The sequence below is a fragment of the Ornithorhynchus anatinus genome, chromosome 10 (assembly GCF_004115215.2).
Source record: "Ornithorhynchus anatinus isolate Pmale09 chromosome 10, mOrnAna1.pri.v4, whole genome shotgun sequence".
Lineage (NCBI taxonomy): Eukaryota > Metazoa > Chordata > Mammalia > Monotremata > Ornithorhynchidae > Ornithorhynchus > Ornithorhynchus anatinus.
The window spans coordinates 11,451,964-11,469,179 of NC_041737.1; the positions used below are offsets into that span (position 1 = coordinate 11,451,964).

Sequence of the window (17,216 nt, forward strand, 5' to 3'; positions counted from 1 at the left end):
AATTGTACTTTCCAAGAGCTTAGTATCGAGCACAGTAAGCGCTCAGTAAATACAATTGAATGTACTCTCCCAAGCGCTTAGTACAGTGCTTTGCCCACAGTAAATGCTCAGTAAGTACAATTGAATGAGAATATACACACTTTCCAATGACTGTTAGCTGTTTTTACTCACCTGTATATTCCTGGGAATTTACCCATAGTTTTTTCCATATGCCGTGGCGAACTTGGGGCATCGGATCTTAACCCGTATTTGTCTTCCTGGATGAACTGGAGCCGGTCTCAGCTTTGTCAAATGCCTGAATATTGTAAAACAGATCGTTTGTCCCGTGGGGGCGGGAAGGTAAAATGTGTCCATCGTCGGTATCGGGGACCTGCTGGGTAGCGAGCACCGGGCCGAATGGCTTTTGCGTGTAGGGTGCAGTGCTAGGTGCTTGGGAGCAGCGAGAAATAAAAGGCTCGGGCCCTGCCCTTGAGGAGTTTACAATCTAATACTATTGCATGGTTTTTCGATGTACGATTCCAAACTGGTAACAGACATTAACCTAAATGGGAAGTGATGTGAATTCTCTCTCGAATTGATGATTTGATGATTCCCTTGCCTTTTCTGGGGTAGAATTTGGGTCTAGAATATAAAGAACGGGCTGATTTTCCCCCTAATCAGTTTGTGGGTAGACCGTTCTATTCAAGGCTTTACCTGTTTTGCACCCCAGTAGTCATTTTCTAGACATTTTTATGCAATCCTGAGGGCTATATTTCTTGACTTTTCTAAATAATTATGGTAATAATAGTGGTATTGATTAACCATTTACTATGGGTCGAGCCCGGTTCTCAGTGCTAGGATACATGCAAGTCGATCAGGTAGACGCAGTGCCTGTCCCACTTGGGGCTCTTAATCTGAGTAGGAGCGACAACAGTATTGACACCCCATTTTACAGATGAGCAAACCGAGGCGCAGAGGAGCGAAACGACTTGCCCAAGGTCACATGGCCGGCAAGTGGTGAAGCTGTGATTAAAACCCAGTTCTTCTGCTTCCAAGCCCATCCTCTTCCCATTGGGCCACACTGCTTCTCAGGCTAAGTGGTTACAGATTACATTTTTTGTTTCCCAAAATTGGGTCAGAAAGATTAGTTCGCCTGCTCTAGTTGTATCTTTTGCTTTTTTAAAAATCGGAAAGATTGTTAATTCTGTGGTTCTACATATTCAAGGCTCGGAGAACAGTGTGGTAAATGAAAAAATGTATCTAGGCTTCACCTTTTGATAAAGATCCCATATTTAGAGTAACAAAAATGGACTGCTAGGAGGGCATCCGTTTGTCAAAACGTAGACGGTTTAGTCAGTTCTTAAATTATAAGTATAATGCACTCTTAGATCAGCGGTATATTACATGTACTCTGCCTAATGCTACGCACACAGTAAGCACTCAGTAACTACCATTGACTGATTGTCTAATTTAAGTTGTCTTTTTTAACCAAACTTGATCACTTCTGGCTATTTATAACTTTACCCTTCTTATTTCTGCAGGAAGAGATCGCAAAAGATCTTTTATCAGGAGACGATGAAGAAACACAGTCTTCTGCTGATGACCTAACGCCATCAGTGACTTCCCATGAAGCAACAGATTTCTTCCCTCGACCTTTAAGATGTAGGGGAGTTAATAATTATCGTTGTCATTTGAATATTAGTGTTCAATTCAGAGCATTTTCTAAATTGCCAGACAGACTTGGAGAGCTAGACTGATGTCAAGACTGTAGGAAAATAATGTGATTCTCCTTTTTTGTAACTAATGAATTAATTCAGCGTTACTGGGCCGCGTCTACGCTTCTGACTTTTTTGTTGCCATGGTTACCAGCCTAGGTCAGCCCCCAAATTTTATGTCAGTTTTTTGTTCGTGTAAAAAAAAAAAAGCTTATCGTGATTTTGTAACCTTACCAGTGAGGGCTTAAAGGGTTTTTTTTGTTGCATGAGACTTTTCTGTTAGAATAACTTAGAATAACTATCAATACTCCACAGTTTCATGTAGGCTGTAAAGCACTTAGTTTGCTACTCTGAGAATTTAAAACTGCAAATCAGTAGCAACTACGAATAACAAGTAGTCTGATTATATTTTCAGAAAATTAAAGGAAAAAAACTTAATTTGAGGCAGGTAACATCATGACCTTACTAGGTGGCGTGAATAGTCCGAACTTTCTTTAGAGCCGTACATTCTTTTTGAAATATTCAATTTTTCTTGTTGGGCAGATTTCACAGGTGAAAGTAACTCTACAAAACTTCAGTTTATGTTGATTGACGTGTAGCTAATCGAAAATGGTGCATTAACTAGCCTGTTTAGGCTAATAATAAAAACTGTGTATTTGTTAGGCGCAGTCTATGTGCCAGGCACCGTACTAAACGCAGGGGTAGATACAAGATAATCGGGTTGGACACGGTCCCTGCCCCACATGGGACTCCCAGTTTCATTCCCCATTTTGCAGATGAGGTATCTAAGGCACAGAGAAGTAAAGTGACTTGCCCAAGGTCGCAGAGCAGACGAGTGGCAGAGGCGGGGTTAGAACCCAGGTCCTTCTGACGCCCAGACCTGTTCTCTATCCACTGGGCCACGCGGCTTCAAGGGAAGCCCATGAGCCCATGTAGTTGTTCGATGCGCCGTCGTCAGCCCCACAGCAGAAACAGACCTTTACAGCCAACCTTCACAACTCCACTGCTAAACTCATGGAAATGAACTGTCAAAGCTCGCTCCAACCATTTGGAACTTGGGCTCGCCGCTTGGGTGTGTTTACGGCAAACCCCGAAACAGGATCTTGCTTTTGGGCCACCCACTTCTTCAGCATAGGGAAGAAGTTCGAAACTAATAGCATTATATTTGGTCATCTCAGAGACCAAGAAAGCCAAAGCAGTAACCACTTTTTCTTTTGTTGGGTGAAGCAAACACTACGTATGATGGAGACAAGGAATCAGAGGGTGAAGATGTCGAAGTGGATACTGGGAATTCACCTGAAGATTTGAGGAAAGTAAGTTGCCGTAAAATTCAGCCAAACCGGGAGGGTCTCTTAAAAGAAGCCCTGAGCAAATAACTCTCTTTGGATAATTACAAAACTTGATCCTTTGAGGGGCAGAGAAGAGGGGACTGGAGTAACAGTAAAATATATGTATTTTTCTTCACTTGTCTTTCAGGAAATAATGGTTGGTTTGCAGTATCAGGCTGAAATTCCCCCTTACATGGGAAAGTACAGTGGCAATGAAAAGAGTAAGTTGTTTCTAAAAAAAAAGTTTATCTCGGAAATAGTACTTTTCCCTGTAGTACTTACTGTACCTATCTTTGCACTCTTTCGCCTCCTCCTTCCAGCTTGAAATGTATTTTTAGTGCCTGTGTTTTCCCAGTAGGTTTTAAAACTCTGGAAGGCAGGGTTCAAGTCTACCAATTCTGTTGTACTCTCCCAAGTGCCTAGTCCAGTGCTTTGCATACAGTAGATGTTCAATGAATATTATCGATCGGTTGATTGCTAGCAGGCTTCCCAGTTGCCGTGGGCAATTAAAAACAGATCCTGGTTGAACTACTGAAAGAGAAAGGTAGAATGCCAACATTATTATTACTATTATCATTGTTAAGTGCTGCCGAGTTGTTTCCGACTCCGAGCTACTGTATGGATATATTTTCTCCAGAACGTCCCGTCTTCCGTAATCCGTAACCTTTCTAACGGTTCTTCCGTTATCGTTTTTATGGCCTCTATCCATCTAGCAGTTGGTCTGTCTCTCCCACGTTTTCCTTGAACTTTTCCTAGCATTAGTGTCTTCTCCAGAGAATTAGTCCTCCTCCATATGTGTCCAAAATATGCTAATCTAAATCCAGTCATTTGGCCTTCCAGAGACCACTGTGGCTTAATTTGCCATGGAGAAAATCTAAAGTCATTCCAGGATGGGTATAGAAACTGTAAGGTGGGGTAATAAGAATTAAAAAAAAATTGTGGTGTTTGTTAAGCACTTACTGTGTGTCAGGCACTGTACTAAGCACTGGGGTAGATACAAGGTAATTGGGTTGGACACAGTCCCCGTGTCCATAGGGCTATCACTCTCAATCCCCATTTTCCAGGTGAGGGAACTGAGACACGGAGAAGTGAAGCAACTTGCCCAAGGTCACAAGTGGCGGGGCCGAGATTGGAACCCAGGTCCTGACTCTCGGGCCACTAGGCCACCCTGCTTCTCTAAGGTGTCTAGAACATCACTGGTCTCTCCTTAGTGGTTCCTCCCAGCTGTTTCAAAACAAGAGGCCTGTTGTGCTGCCGAGGCTGTTAGTGAGAGTGGGGTGACAGTCCCTTCGGGATTCCGAGAACTCATCAGAGAAGAGCTTTTGCAGGCGGAGAGATTCTCCACTTAATTCAGTTGCCCAGATCATTAACTCTTGGCCCGAAGTTGCTTTGTTTCTCCCAGTTTTAGTGTAAACGCTATTTTGGACATGTGGGCGACCGCCGATAATTTCCTCAACTTAATTTCCACAACCAATCTCACCTGAACTAATCTCACCCGATTCAGAACTTTTCAGAAATTTCACAAGGCCAGATTCTTGGGGGAATGCATCTGGAAGCCCGGATGTTGTGAGATATCTCCCAAGTGATTCTGGCTCAAGTGAAAGGCTGTTGTCCGACAGGCCTCCCCACTATCATCATCAGTGGTACTTACTGAGCGCTTACTATTTGCAGAGGACTGTACTAAGCGCTTGGGAGAGCCCAATACTACAGAATTGGAAGATCTGTTCCCTGCCCATCGTGAGCCATGTTGCCGATCGGGTGGGAAATCTCACCACACTTCCAGCTCTGTCTAATTCCCTACCGCTGGGTTCTCTAATGAGAAAATGTCCACCGACCAGAGAGAGAGAGAAAGGGCAACTTCCCGGTGGGGTGGAAACCCACCCGCGAGAGGGTTTCTCCTTGATCGTTTGCTTGGGGTTCCCAGAAATGGAGCCGGGAGAGCCATCCCACGCCGCTCCGTCAGGCAGGACCCATTTCTAGGAACGGGCTTGTGAGGGCTCAGTATTGTTCCGTGTTCACTGTTGGAATTCCTTCCCCAGTGAGTGAAAATGAAGACCAGCTGCTCTGGAGTCCTCATGTGGTTGTGGAGAGCAAAGTTAAAGAGTATCTTGTGGAGACCTCTCTAAGAACTGGAAACGAGAAGATGATGGATAGGCTTTCTGAAGGAACGCATACAAGAGACAATGAACAGGTACGCATTCACCTGAAATAGATTACTCTGACTGTTCAGTGGAGTCGGGAAGCCAGTCATTTTGGGAGCAGGTATTTTTGGCGTCAAAAATTGGCCTCTCGGCCTGAATCTTGATGAGACGCACTTAAATTAGGCGCCATCTTATCTGCCCCAAGCAGAAAAAAGCTAGTTTTACTTTAGGACCCACCTGAGAGGCCCCAAATATAGAACGTGGGCAAGGAGAGACTTTCAATGTGAGGAAACCCATAGGGCCACCAGCAGGCCTAAGCGGCAGCTGGCGATCACATGGACTCAAAGGACCGACCAGAAAGCAAGTTGCCAGGGCTTAATTTTACAGGAAAATCCCTGTCTGCCAACTTCAGGGCCCCAAGGTCTCCCCAGATAACCTCATATACGCCAAACAAATATGCAAATACAGAACTTATAGGAAGAATCCCACAGCTTAAGACTTTTTTTCTTGAATCAGTAGCTTTATCTCCTGTAAAGCTCTGGGCACAAACTAATTTGCCCAGGTTCCAAATAGAATTCAATATAAACTTCAGAGAGATTACTTGTAAAGTTTTTTTTCTTTATTTCCTGTAGGCTCTTTATGAACTTCTGAAATGTAATCATAACATTAAGGAAGCAATCGAGAGGTACTGCTGCAATGGAAAGGCTTCTCAAGGTAAGAAATATTTCCGGCAAGGTTGAGAATTTGAAAGAGAGCAGTCTCTTCAGAGTGGATAATGTATAGCGATCTGTAAGACACCGGTGAGATAGAACTGCATAGTATGCTATCAGGATTGATTTTAACAGAAAATCCCACGTTGGCTCTTTCCCAACATCTATGTTGCTTTTTCAATTTTCCGGCCTTTTTGTCAGGAATCTTCTGAGTAGAAAAGGGTGCCTTTTCCCCAGGCCCATTTTCTAAGGAGTTGGGACACAGGCCACCAGAAGAGATGGCCAAAACTTTATCAGAGCTGGCGAAAAAGTAGTTCCAGGACAAGTAACTAATTTCTCTAACGGTGATTTTTGTTGTTGTTGTTTTGGGATTTTTTTTCCCGCCCAGATAGCCATGGGGAACAGTCATACTTTTAAAAGAATTTGCTAAATTTCTAAAACCTTTGCAGGTATCATGAGACAGGTGAAAGGAGAAAGTCTGTCGTGATAATAAAATTCACCTCGGTTAGCGTGCTGTTCGGCATGTCGGTCGGCTTCATTTTGCATGTTTTACTCCTTGCTGTTTCGGTGTTTGCTGCCGTTTGTAGAGGCCACTACGAATGTGCGTGAGAATAATAAATGTTATATTTTGGGGGGAAAAAAAGGAGACAGGCTTTTTGTCCTGCGGCCTGAAAGAGTCTGCAGGAGCATCTAAGACAATCGATCTCCTTTTAAGAGTAATAGTTGTCTCACAAAACCGTCCACTAACTGCCAAGGAAAGATTCTTCCCACACCATAGGGCCAGCGGAAGGCCAGCTTGGCTGTGCTAGTTTAGGGGCATCTCGGTGGGTTTCTGCAGAGCCAAAGGGAGGCTCACGGGAACTGTATTAGCTTCTGACCCGTTGCACCGTGAAAACCCCTTTTGGAACTTTAAAAGACAGTGGAGGAGGAGCAGGCAAAGCAAGTTAGGAACATCTACCTCCCCAGTTCAGAAGTACTCTCCCCTTTCCACAGAAAGAACCACGTTCCTCTGCAGTCACAGACAGTTCTGTTGGGAAGGGAGGTCAGCGTTTAATCAGTATTTTGGGACCGATCATCGCCATAGTCTTAACCCGCGTATGAAGTCTGAGTCCGATGTAGCGTATTCTCCTCTTGGGATTCTGTGGATCAGCCCCCGGTTTACAGTGTATTTCACTTGTAAATTGTAAAATTACATGCCAGTGCTCAGAACGTGGGCCAGAGATTAGACTCTAAGGGCTCCGAATCACATAATGAATCCTTTACCTTTGGGGCTTGCAGCTGAATAGGGCATCTTCAAATGGACGGTGCCTGTTATACTTGGGCATCCATTTTCATCGCTCTGACTGCAGTGGTGATTTTCTCAAAAGTCAGAGCTCAGGCCCCGGTTTCACATTCGACCAGTCTCCTGTGCGTTATCGGGCCACTTCCTCTGTGGTGGAAAGCTTGTCCCGAAGAACATTGTAGTGCTCTTCATTGCGGTACTGCATATGTGGCCACAGAGCGTCTTTTAGAATAATAATTTGTGATATTTGTTAAGCGCTTACTCGGTGCCAAACACTCTACTAAGCCCGGGGGTAGATACAAGATAGCCGGGTCCCACGTGGGGCTCCCAGTCGAAGTAGTGGGGAGAGCAGGTATTGAATCCCCATTTTGCAAATGAGAGAACTGAGGCAAAGAGAAGTGAAGTGATTTGCCCAAGGTCCCACGGCAGGCGAGTGTTGGAGCCGGGATTAGAACTGAGGTCCTCCGACTCCCAGGCCCAGTCTCTTTCCGCTAGTCCCCACTGCTTCTTTAATGAGTGAACGTCCTTCATTTGGTGGGTGAGCCTATCAGTGAATCAGTGGTGTTTATTGAGCGCTTACCGTGTGCAGAGCAGTCTGCTAAGTGCTTGGGAGAGTACAATATAGGAGACACATTCCCATCCCCAAATCTCTTCAGCTTTGGCGAAAGTTTCCTAGCCGGCCCCGCGTGTCCCGTGGCTGGTGTTCGTGGGCCGCCTTTCTGTCAAATCAAGGGGAACGGCAAGGTGAGCTGTTGCTGCAGCCCTTATCGGAGTGGTCGGGTGGCTCGGTCGGGGCTCGCTCTCCTTGCCCTGCTACGCCCACGGTACTGATGGCCAGCTGCCTGGCGGATGGCGTCTGAGTCCGTCCAGACTGTAAGCTCAGGAACGCGTCTGTTTACTGTTGCGTCGTTCTCTCCCGAGCACTTAGTACAGTGCTCTGCGCACAGTAGTTGCTCAGTAAACGCGAATGAGTGAATGAAGGGAAGCGCCCGTGGGTGGTCGACCTTGTCGCCTTTAGCCGGGGTTCCTGGCCCCAATAGGGCTGTTGGGATGTGGTCACGGAGCACCTGGCAGCTTTCCTTTCTCTTCAGGAGCCATCGTTAACCCGCTTATTACGTGCCAGGCAACGTACTAAGCGCTGGGGTAGATAACAGGCTAATCGGGTTGGACGTAGTCCGTGTCCCACATGGGGCTCTCAGTCTTCATCCCCATTTTACAGACGAGGTGACTGAGGCACCGAGAAGTGAAGTGACTGCCCCAAGGTCACACAGCAGTCAAGCGGCAGAGCCGGGATTAGAAACCAGGTCGTTCTATTCAGTGCGGTTCAGCCGGCCTGACCAGGGGTCCGTAGCTTCTCGTCCCACCGGCCGTCTCCATCGTTCAGGTTCGGGCCGTGGCGCTTGCAGTGCGCCGTTTCACCCCGAGGGAAAGATCCAGAGGGTGCAAACCCGAAACTCGGAGCTCAGGGGAATGGGTCAGAGGGATGTGTATCCCAGGCCGCTTGCGGAAAAGTAGAAGGGACCAGAGAGGCATTCCTTGGATCGGAGTTCTTTTAGATTTGTCGTTTACTTGACACCTTCAAAATAATTTCAGTTTGCGTATTAAAACCCGGTTAGGGTTCGAACCTCCGTGTCGGCGTTTGGTCTCGGGCTCCCGGATGCCGGAGGGAAACCGAGGGAGATTGGGCTTCCCCGAGCTTTCGGTAGCCAAGCCGGGGAGGGAGGGCAGCTCACCAAAGCATCCCCTGGCTGCTCAGGGGTACCAGGAGAGGAGGGGATGGCGGTAGTGGTTTCAGGGGTGGAGGATTGGTGTTTGCTTCCCGGAGGTCCCCAGTTCTCTTCTGTTCCGGGGAGGGAAAGAAACTCGGAGAGCTTGAGGACCCCGCGGATCGCGTGGGGAGCCCGAGCCCCTCCTAAGGTGAGCCCGGAGCTATTTCGGCCACACTAAGGACTGAGGAGATGCCGGTCGCCATGGTGACCCTTGACGTGCTGGCGATTTTCATTCTGTTCCTCAGCTTTCCGTTCGTTACAGCCCCACGACAGCAAAGCCCACCGGATGGGCTCCTCCGCTGAGCCAGGTTTGAGGTAGCGATGCAGGCGTTCTGCGGGGAGCCCACTTTTTAGCCCCTTTCCCATCTGGGTTGAGCAGCGCACCCCTCAACGGGGTTGCTCAGAAGCCCCGAGCGTCAGAAGGTCCCGGCTGCTTCGTCCGCAAGCGGGGCAGAATACCCACTAGTGTTGGATTTTTGTTTGGGGTTCTGGCTGTTGGCAACCCCAGGGGGGCCTGCTCTTGAGTTAGCTTTTCCCTAGTGGCAACGGGCCACCCGCGCTCTCGCCCGGCCCCCCGTGACCGGTCTCTCCCATCGGTCAGTGGCCTTTGAACAGATTGTCTCTGTGCCCTTTCCAGCGGCGTTGCCCGTTGTTCAGTGCGGCATCCCTTGTGTTGTAAAAGCAGGGGCTCCGAAATGCCCGTATTGCCAAAGGGGAGGTCACGCCGACCTGGCAACATTTGGAGGAATTCCACTGGATATCAAATAAGCCCCGAATTTCCCTAGGCGAAGTCAGATGATCTTCTACATCGGAACTCTTCGCGTCGGGAGTTAATGGGATCTTTCTTAAATGAGCACCTCCCCCTCTAGGCTGTAAACTGCTTGTGGGCAGAGAACGGGTCTGTCGACTCCGTTGTATTTTGCTCTCCTAAAGTGGTCCGGACACTTCGGCTAAGCACTCGATAGCGACCGTCGATTGATTGATTGGAAAGTGTGGTGTGCTACAAGTGATTGTTGTGTTCTGGTATTTTCTAGAAGAGATGAAACCGTGGACAGAAGAAGAATGCAGAAACTTCGAGCATGCACTTCTCATTTACGGCAAGGATTTTCATCTTATACAGAAGAATAAGGTACATGTTATGCGAGTTGGGAGGGGCAGAGCCGTATAAGAATGAATTCAGGTGCAAAAACCAGAAGCAGCGGCTTATTCCCGCCCGTGACCTTAATGAAGAACCTTTTTTAGAAAGATGGTTCAGTCCTTTTCAAAATGGAATTCTGATTTTATTCCTGTTTAACCCTGGCTTCGCTTTGAAAAGTCCTCATTGGTCAATATAGACCGCCTCCAGAGAAGCAGCATGGACAGAGCACGGACTCGGGAGTCAGAACGACCTGGGTCCTAATCCCGGCTCTGCCACTTGTCTGCTGTGCGACCTTGGGGAAGTCACTTCACTTCTGGGGGCCTCAGTCACCTCGTCTGTAAAATGGGGATGAAGACTGTGAGCCCCATGTGGGACACGGACTACGTCCAACCCGATTAGCCTGTGTCTACCCCAGCGCTTAGTACGTTGCCTGGCACGTAGTAAGCGGGTTAACAGATACCATAAACGCCCCCCCCCCCAAAAAAAAGCAGTTGCTAGGCATAGCCCTGCATCCCTGGAGCCGCCACTCTAGAAGGCAACGCTCTGCGCCTGCAGCTTCGGAAAGGGTTAGAGTCAAGGTCGGAGGGAGGGGAGCAGACTGGCCTTCCTTGGGAGTCCTTGGGCTCTGGCAGAAGGAGAGGTTTGGGCGAGGAGTCTGGAAAGGCTTTTCTTTGCCTGTCCCCCACTCGTCCTCCCTCAGCCCCCGACCCGTCAGCATTATCGCCTGGCAACTCGGGATCCTCTGGCCTCGGAAGGCCCGATCCCTCGGAGAAGGCAGCGGGGAGCAGATTGAGAAGACGGCCTTCGTCCCTCCCCGTTTTAGGGGCCGGAGGGCACCCGGCTCCGTAGCCCAACGTTCAGGCTGTTCACGCCCTTTCCCAGAGAGAAAATGCCCCAGTTTCCCCACGGTTAGCACTGGCGTAGGTGGAGCCTCGGATGTCCATCTTAGAGAAGCAGCGCGGCTCAGTGGAAAGAGCCCGGGCTTGGGAGTCACAGGTCACGGGTTCAAATTCCGACTCTGCCGCTTGTCAGCTGTGTGACTGTGGGCAAGTCACTTCACTTCTTTGGGCCTCAGTTACCTCATCTGTAAAATGGGGGTTAACTGTGAGCCTCACGTGGGACGACCTGATTCCCCCGTATCTCCCCCAGCGCTAGAACAGGGCTCGGCACGTAGCAAGCGCTTAACAAATACCAACATTATTATTATTATTATGTCACCACTGTCCCTGCCCCCCTTCTTTTAATCAATGGTCTTTTAACCATTTATAGTCATCTAATAAATAATCACCTAATAACCATCAAATAATCTTTTAACAAATGGTATTTGTTAAGTACTTACTGTTATTTGCCAGGCACCGTTCTAAGCGCTGGGTAGATAGAGTCTAAGCAGGGTGGACACAATCTGTGGCCCACCTTGGGGCTCGCAGTCTCAATCCCCATTTTACAGATGAGGTCAACTGAGGCGCAGAGTAGCGAAGCGCCTCGCCCGAGGTCACGCGCGGCAGACAAGGGGCGGAACCGGGGTTAGAACCCAGGCGGTCCTGACTCCCAGGCCCGCGCTCTGTGTCGGCTAGGCCACGCTATCCTGCGGAGCCCTCCTCACTCTAAGGGCCCTCCTGCAGCGGGTTTCCTCCGCACCGGTGGAGACGAGGGATGTTTCCCCGGTTCGGCTGTCAGCGGGCAGCCGTCCGCAGGTGTTGGCGCTCGCGGGGGACATCGGTCCCAGGGCAGCGGGAAAAGTGGGCCGGGGAAATGGGCAGAGGGGGAGAGATGGAAGAGGAGCTATAGGAAGACGGGCGGCCGCCGGATGGGGCGGTTAAGCGAAGAGCGGCTTCTTTCCAAGCTCATTCCCGCTGGGTCCTCGCAGGTGAGCACCAGAACCGTTGCCGAGTGCGTGGCGTTCTATTACATGTGGAAGAAGTCCGAACGCTACGACTACTTCGCTCAGCAGACGAGGTTCGGGAAGAAGCGTTACAACCACCATCCCGGAGTCACGTAAGTCCCCGAGGTTCTTGCGGGCCGGGTCTCCTCAGCCCCTCGGATCTCCCCCCCCCCCGCTCGGGGCCGCGTCCGGGGGCCGCCGCCGGCCCCGGGTTCCTCGGTGTGATCGGGCCGGGGGGTCGCCGTGCTTTCAGGGACTACATGGACCGGTTGGTAGATGAAGCGGAAGCGCTCGGAGGAGCGGTGAGTTCTTCGGCCTTAACCTCGAGCCGAACCGAGCCCGTGGCGGACCAACAGCTGAGCATCCTGAACTCCTTCACCGCCAGCGACCTGACAGGTAAAAGGGGGCGGCCGGAGCTCGCTCGGCCCGTCGGGGAAGAAGGGGCCGGTCGGGGCCGGTCGGGCCGGAGGGCGGGCGGCGCGTGCTTCTCCGGAGGCCCGACCTCTCGCCGTCGCCCCGCAGCCCTGACCGACAGCGTCGCGGCCACCGTCTGCGACCCGTCGGAAGTGAACTGCCTGGACGACGGCTTCCCCCCGCTGGGCGGTTTGTCCCGGGGCCCCGCCAGCCACGTGCCCGTGGCGACGGAAGAGTTGCTCACCCTACCCAGCAACGGCGAGAGCGACTGCTTCAATCTGTTCGAGACGGGGTTTTATCACTCGGAACTGAATCCCGCCGACGTCTGCGGCGAGGAGTCGGAGAGGCCGGCGAAGAGATTGAAAATGGGCCTGGCCGTCCCCGAACCCTTCGTGAGCGACGTGTCGGTGAACGGCCTGGGCGTGGACTTCGAGAATCACACGCGCCACCTCGCCGGGGCCAAAATGGCCGTCTCGGTGGCCGACTTCGGCGGCCTGTCGGCCGGCGAGACCAACGGCTTCATCGGCGCCCACGCCCTCCACCCACAAACCGCCCTCCACTCCGAGTGATTCCAGCGGCGAGCCCGGGCCCGCGCGCGGCGTGCGGTCCGGCCGACCCGACGGACGCTGTCGGGTCGGCGTAGTCTTTCACTGGAAGTTTAAACCCTTTCCGCTATGACGTCAGTGATGTCTTTGTATGTATAGAACTATATCTTGATTGATCAAGAGTGATTTCATTTTGCAATCCATAAATGTGGAGATGTCCTACGATCGACAGAGTCGGGGACGGACGTTGAACTCTGTGGCTCAGCTTTAAGCTCGGCTTTCCTCTCTCCTCTGTCTCCCTCCCCCCGCCCCCCACCACACACACTTTTTTTTGTTTCGTTTAAGCTAGTAGTCGGGGGCCACCATCTCAAAACCAGCACACACGTCCCGAACTGATCGGAGTGGCTTCCTCTAGCGTAAAATCCTTCCGCGTGATGGATGCAGTGGAAAAAACAGTGTTTACAGGTACTGATCCTGATCCCTGCTCGATGTAGCATTTGGGGAGGGGGGAGGGAGGGGCCGGTGGGTTTTTCTGTTCGTTCGTTTGTTTTTAATTAAAAGCAGGGGTGGGTTTCTTTAATTTAAACTGCACAGACATGCAAGGATGTTTTTTTTTTTTTAAAAAAAAAAATGGAACCTTCTCTCACGTAATACTCAACTAGAGCACTTCAGTTACCAAACAGCCACTAGTCCATCTCCACGCAAGCTAGCCCGAGGGACGGCGTGTGCGAGGAGGGGGAAGGTCCCCGCTCGGAGGCCTCGGCTTCCTCGCCGGAAGAAGTTCTTTTTCCTGCCAGGAGGGTCTCTGGGTCCTTGAGCTTGTACCGGCGACGGTTTTTTGAGTTTCGAGCTCGCGTTTCGATCGGGTTTTTGTCCACCGTTTCGGAGATGGTCGTGTGAACGGATGGCGCCGGTCGTCGCGTCGCTCTCCCCGTCCTAAGGCGGTTTGACCTCGAGAGCCGGAGCCCGCCCGGCCCCGGGACGCCGTCACCGAACGCTTTGCGCCCGGGGACGTCGCTCGGAAGGCCGCGGTTCGAAGCGTTGGGTTGGAGGGCGGGGGCGGGGGGACTCGCCTGGGTTTCAAGGGGCGAATCGGCGGAACCCTGAGGTTACGGCTCGACTTCCTCCCCTTCCTCTCGGCAAGAGAACCGCAGGTCTCCAGCCGGGCGGGGCTCTTGGCCGGCTTCGGCCGTCGAGGCGGACGGAGGATGGTCGGGTGGGTCCCGCGCCCGGGGGGTTTTATCGCGTTTGGGCGCAAACCCGCCGCCGCCGAGGAGTCCCGCTCCTGAGACCCCGGCGCCCGGGCCGTCCTGTCGCTTCCCCGCCGGCTGACCTTTCAAATTGCCGGACGGGGATCCGGCAGAAGGGGCCGTTGGCGTGTCCCGACCTAGTTGGCTTATTAGAAAGCTCTTCCTTCCCCCTCGAGTCCGTCCGCGAGCAAACCTCCCGGAAGACCAAGCGTAGCGGGAGCACCTTGTTCCTTTCCCCGTCCCGCCCGTCGTGAACCAGATTGCCGCCGGTTGCGCGTCGGAGAAAAAACACCACAAAAACGTAAAAGGCCCGACTGCTTTTGGTGAGGTTCACGATCCTAAATCGCTTCGGGGTTGTGCGGATGGAGTGGGAGGTGGCGAAGCGAGGCCGGTCGGGTTGCAGAAGGAGGGGTGTTTATTTAGACGAACTGTGAACCGCGTGGTCGCCGTTAATTCTGAAAGAAGCGGATCCCTGGGTCTCTCGGGCGACGACCGCTCGGACGTGTTTACGCAGCAGCGCGTTTTTCCGTGATGATGTTTTGCACAGTGGACCGAAGTGGTCCAAGCGGACCCCTCGGAACAGCCCGTCCTCTAACTCGGCATCTCGGCCCCGTTGGGTGTCCGGTAATAAACCACGGGTCCCCCCCCCCCGGCCCCGGAGGGCTGGGGGGGCGGGTGGGGAGGGGGCCGCCCCCGCCCCAGCCGGCAGCTTCTCGTCGCCGGGTTTCGCGCTAAACCCCGTCCCTCCGTCTTTCTGTCGAGAAGCGACACGGCCGACGTAATTCGGCCCGACGCCGGCCGTGGCCTTCCGTCGTCGTCCGTTTTAAGTTCAGCCGTGGGTTTCCTGCGGCCGACCTGTACGGATCCATACCCACACAGGTGACCGAATGCCTCTACCCGTTGCACTTAACGAACAGGCCCGTTCTCGGTAGCTGATGCAGTAATACGATTCAGTTTATCTATGCATTGCCGGAATCTTTCCCTCAGGCGGAGACGGCCCCGTTTCCCGTCTACGGGTTGGGTTGTCAGCAAGTCGAATGGACACTTTAGTTATTTGATAGAGATTTTTTTGACCAAAATCCAGAAAATGGTATGAGAGAAAAGGGGAGGGGAAAAGGGAAAAGAAAAAAAAAAAAAAAGAATCCCAGCTAGTCGGATAGATTTTTAAATGCGGATCTGATTTTAGCCTCTCTGGGGAGCTAACTGGCTGGAAAAGTTTACTTTTAATTCCTTGTTCAAATGAGGCAATAATTTGCAAAATTTTGTATATACATGTAAATTCTGCATATCTTTTTAGATATCTAATTCAATATTTTCTGACTACTTCTGCCGTTGTATAGTACCATTTCTGTGCATGCTTGATGTGACATTCATAAATTGTACCACTATGACTTTATCCATGTAAAATAGCTATTTATTGAATTTTCTTTTAAAAGCTGGACTTGCCTATTTCCCCCTCAGTTTAAGCATCTTAATGGAGAATTTGTTACCGTTTATTAAAAGAATTGCGCCGGAGAGCGATTGGCCTGACCCGTAACTGAGCTGCGGATGACGAAGAAACTCTGTTGCCTTTAATTCTGAAGTGTCGAAGCACAATTCTTGTAACAAACTGTGATGAATTCCATTTTCCTTTCGCCGCATCTTTTGTTTTCCCTTTCATCCGAACAAACCAAAAATCCACGATGAGCAGTTGCGGTGTTGGTAGCCCGTCATTTGCGTCCGGGGAATCCGAAGACGACAGCCGATTCATTTAGAAGTGTAACTGGTGCTGTGACTCTAGCAATACTTTGCTTTTGTTAGTCATTTCATCTTCACGCTAGCTTTTTTAAATGTTTAGTTTTCCTCTTGTCACGGTCAAACTGCTGAATTTACTTGAAGGATGTACAATACTGTTTGCTGAAGAATACTAAAGTGTGGACAATTAGGTCAGAGAATTGTGCAATGGTTTCCTTTTTTCCTTTTTCAAACGGAGAGTCATAAACCCGGTGAGGACTTCGGATCCAGTAGAGCGTAGTGATACTATTTAATTTAACCAAAGTCTCTAGTTAGTTTCAACGTCGAATGTAAACTGATGGATAAACTGACCGGTAAGGTGATTCCGTTTGCCCGGCGTTACGAGCACATCGTCTACCGGTGGGATCGAGATATTTTATAAGATATCGACACGGTTACTATGTTTGGTTTGGTTTTTTTTAAAAAAAAAAAAAGTTCCTAATTTTTTCACTGAAAGGAGGAAACTATTAGCAGGTATCTTGTTTAAAATATGGTAGGTATGAATCCTCATTCCTCTTAGGCAACCCGTGATTCCACTCGCCCCGGTTTGAAATGAGTTCTCTGTGAGTCTGAGATAAATTAGTGACAATCAGAACAAGTTTTAGTATCAGATGTTCAAGAGGAAGTTGCTATCGTTGCATTGATTTTAATATTTGTACATAAACACTGATTTTTTTGAGCATTATTTTGTATTTGTTGTACTTTAATACCTGGTGTACAGTTCCAGAAATAAACTTCTGGAAATCTTTCTTCCTTGGCCACCGTGTGTAAGTCGGCGACCCGGGGCTGAACTGCAACTGCGGTTCTGGGGCGGGGGGAGCCCGACAACCCCACCTCCCTCGTCTGCGGCGGTTCTTGGGGAGAATGGTCGACGCTGGGGAATAATAATAATGATGGCATTTGTTAAGCGCTTACTATGTGCCCAGCACTGTTCTGAGCGCTGGGGTAGATACAAAAGACCCGCCCCGCCGTCGGCGCGGTGGAAAGAGCACGGCTGGCTTCCGGTCCCGGCTCTGTCATTTTGAGCGCTTGCTTGCTTACTGTGTGAGGAGCACTGTACTGAGCGCTTGGGAGAACGCCACAGAACAAGTAGACACATTCCCTGCCCACGACGAACTTTGGACTGAACTTTTTTGGAAAAATGATCTGGGCAGCAGAGCCAGGTAGGCACCGGTGCGAGAGAGGAGGCGGGGAGGTCGGCGAGGACGCGTCCGTCAAGGCGGGAAACGCCCGCTCGGATCGGTAGCGGTTTGGAAGGAGGGGAAAGGGTGGATTTTAGCGCTATTGGGG

General features: G+C 50.6%; 1 protein-coding gene across 10 annotated transcripts in view; it reads left to right on the top strand.

Annotated features, from left to right (window-relative positions):
• The window catches only part of MIER3 (MIER family member 3), a 29,203-nt gene extending 12,528 nt beyond the window's left edge, over positions 1 to 16,675 (top strand). For 8 of the 10 annotated variants that reach the window (XM_029073488.1, XM_039913228.1, XM_029073485.2 and 5 more), the window contains 9 exons: positions 1,521 to 1,641; positions 2,922 to 3,007; positions 3,171 to 3,243; positions 5,062 to 5,213; positions 5,796 to 5,877; positions 9,959 to 10,053; positions 11,930 to 12,057; positions 12,198 to 12,340; positions 12,467 to 16,675. In XM_029073488.1, coding sequence (XP_028929321.1) covers positions 1,521 to 1,641; positions 2,922 to 3,007; positions 3,171 to 3,243; positions 5,062 to 5,213; positions 5,796 to 5,877; positions 9,959 to 10,053; positions 11,930 to 12,057; positions 12,198 to 12,340; positions 12,467 to 12,927 — 1,341 coding nt within the window. In that variant the 3' untranslated portion in view covers positions 12,928 to 16,675. The remainder of the gene's footprint in view (positions 1 to 1,520; positions 1,642 to 2,921; positions 3,008 to 3,170; positions 3,244 to 5,061; positions 5,214 to 5,795; positions 5,878 to 9,958; positions 10,054 to 11,929; positions 12,058 to 12,197; positions 12,341 to 12,466) is intronic. The other 2 variants (XM_029073489.1, XM_029073487.2) reach the window with 1 other exon arrangement.
• Positions 16,676 to 17,216: the final 541 nt, after the last annotated feature.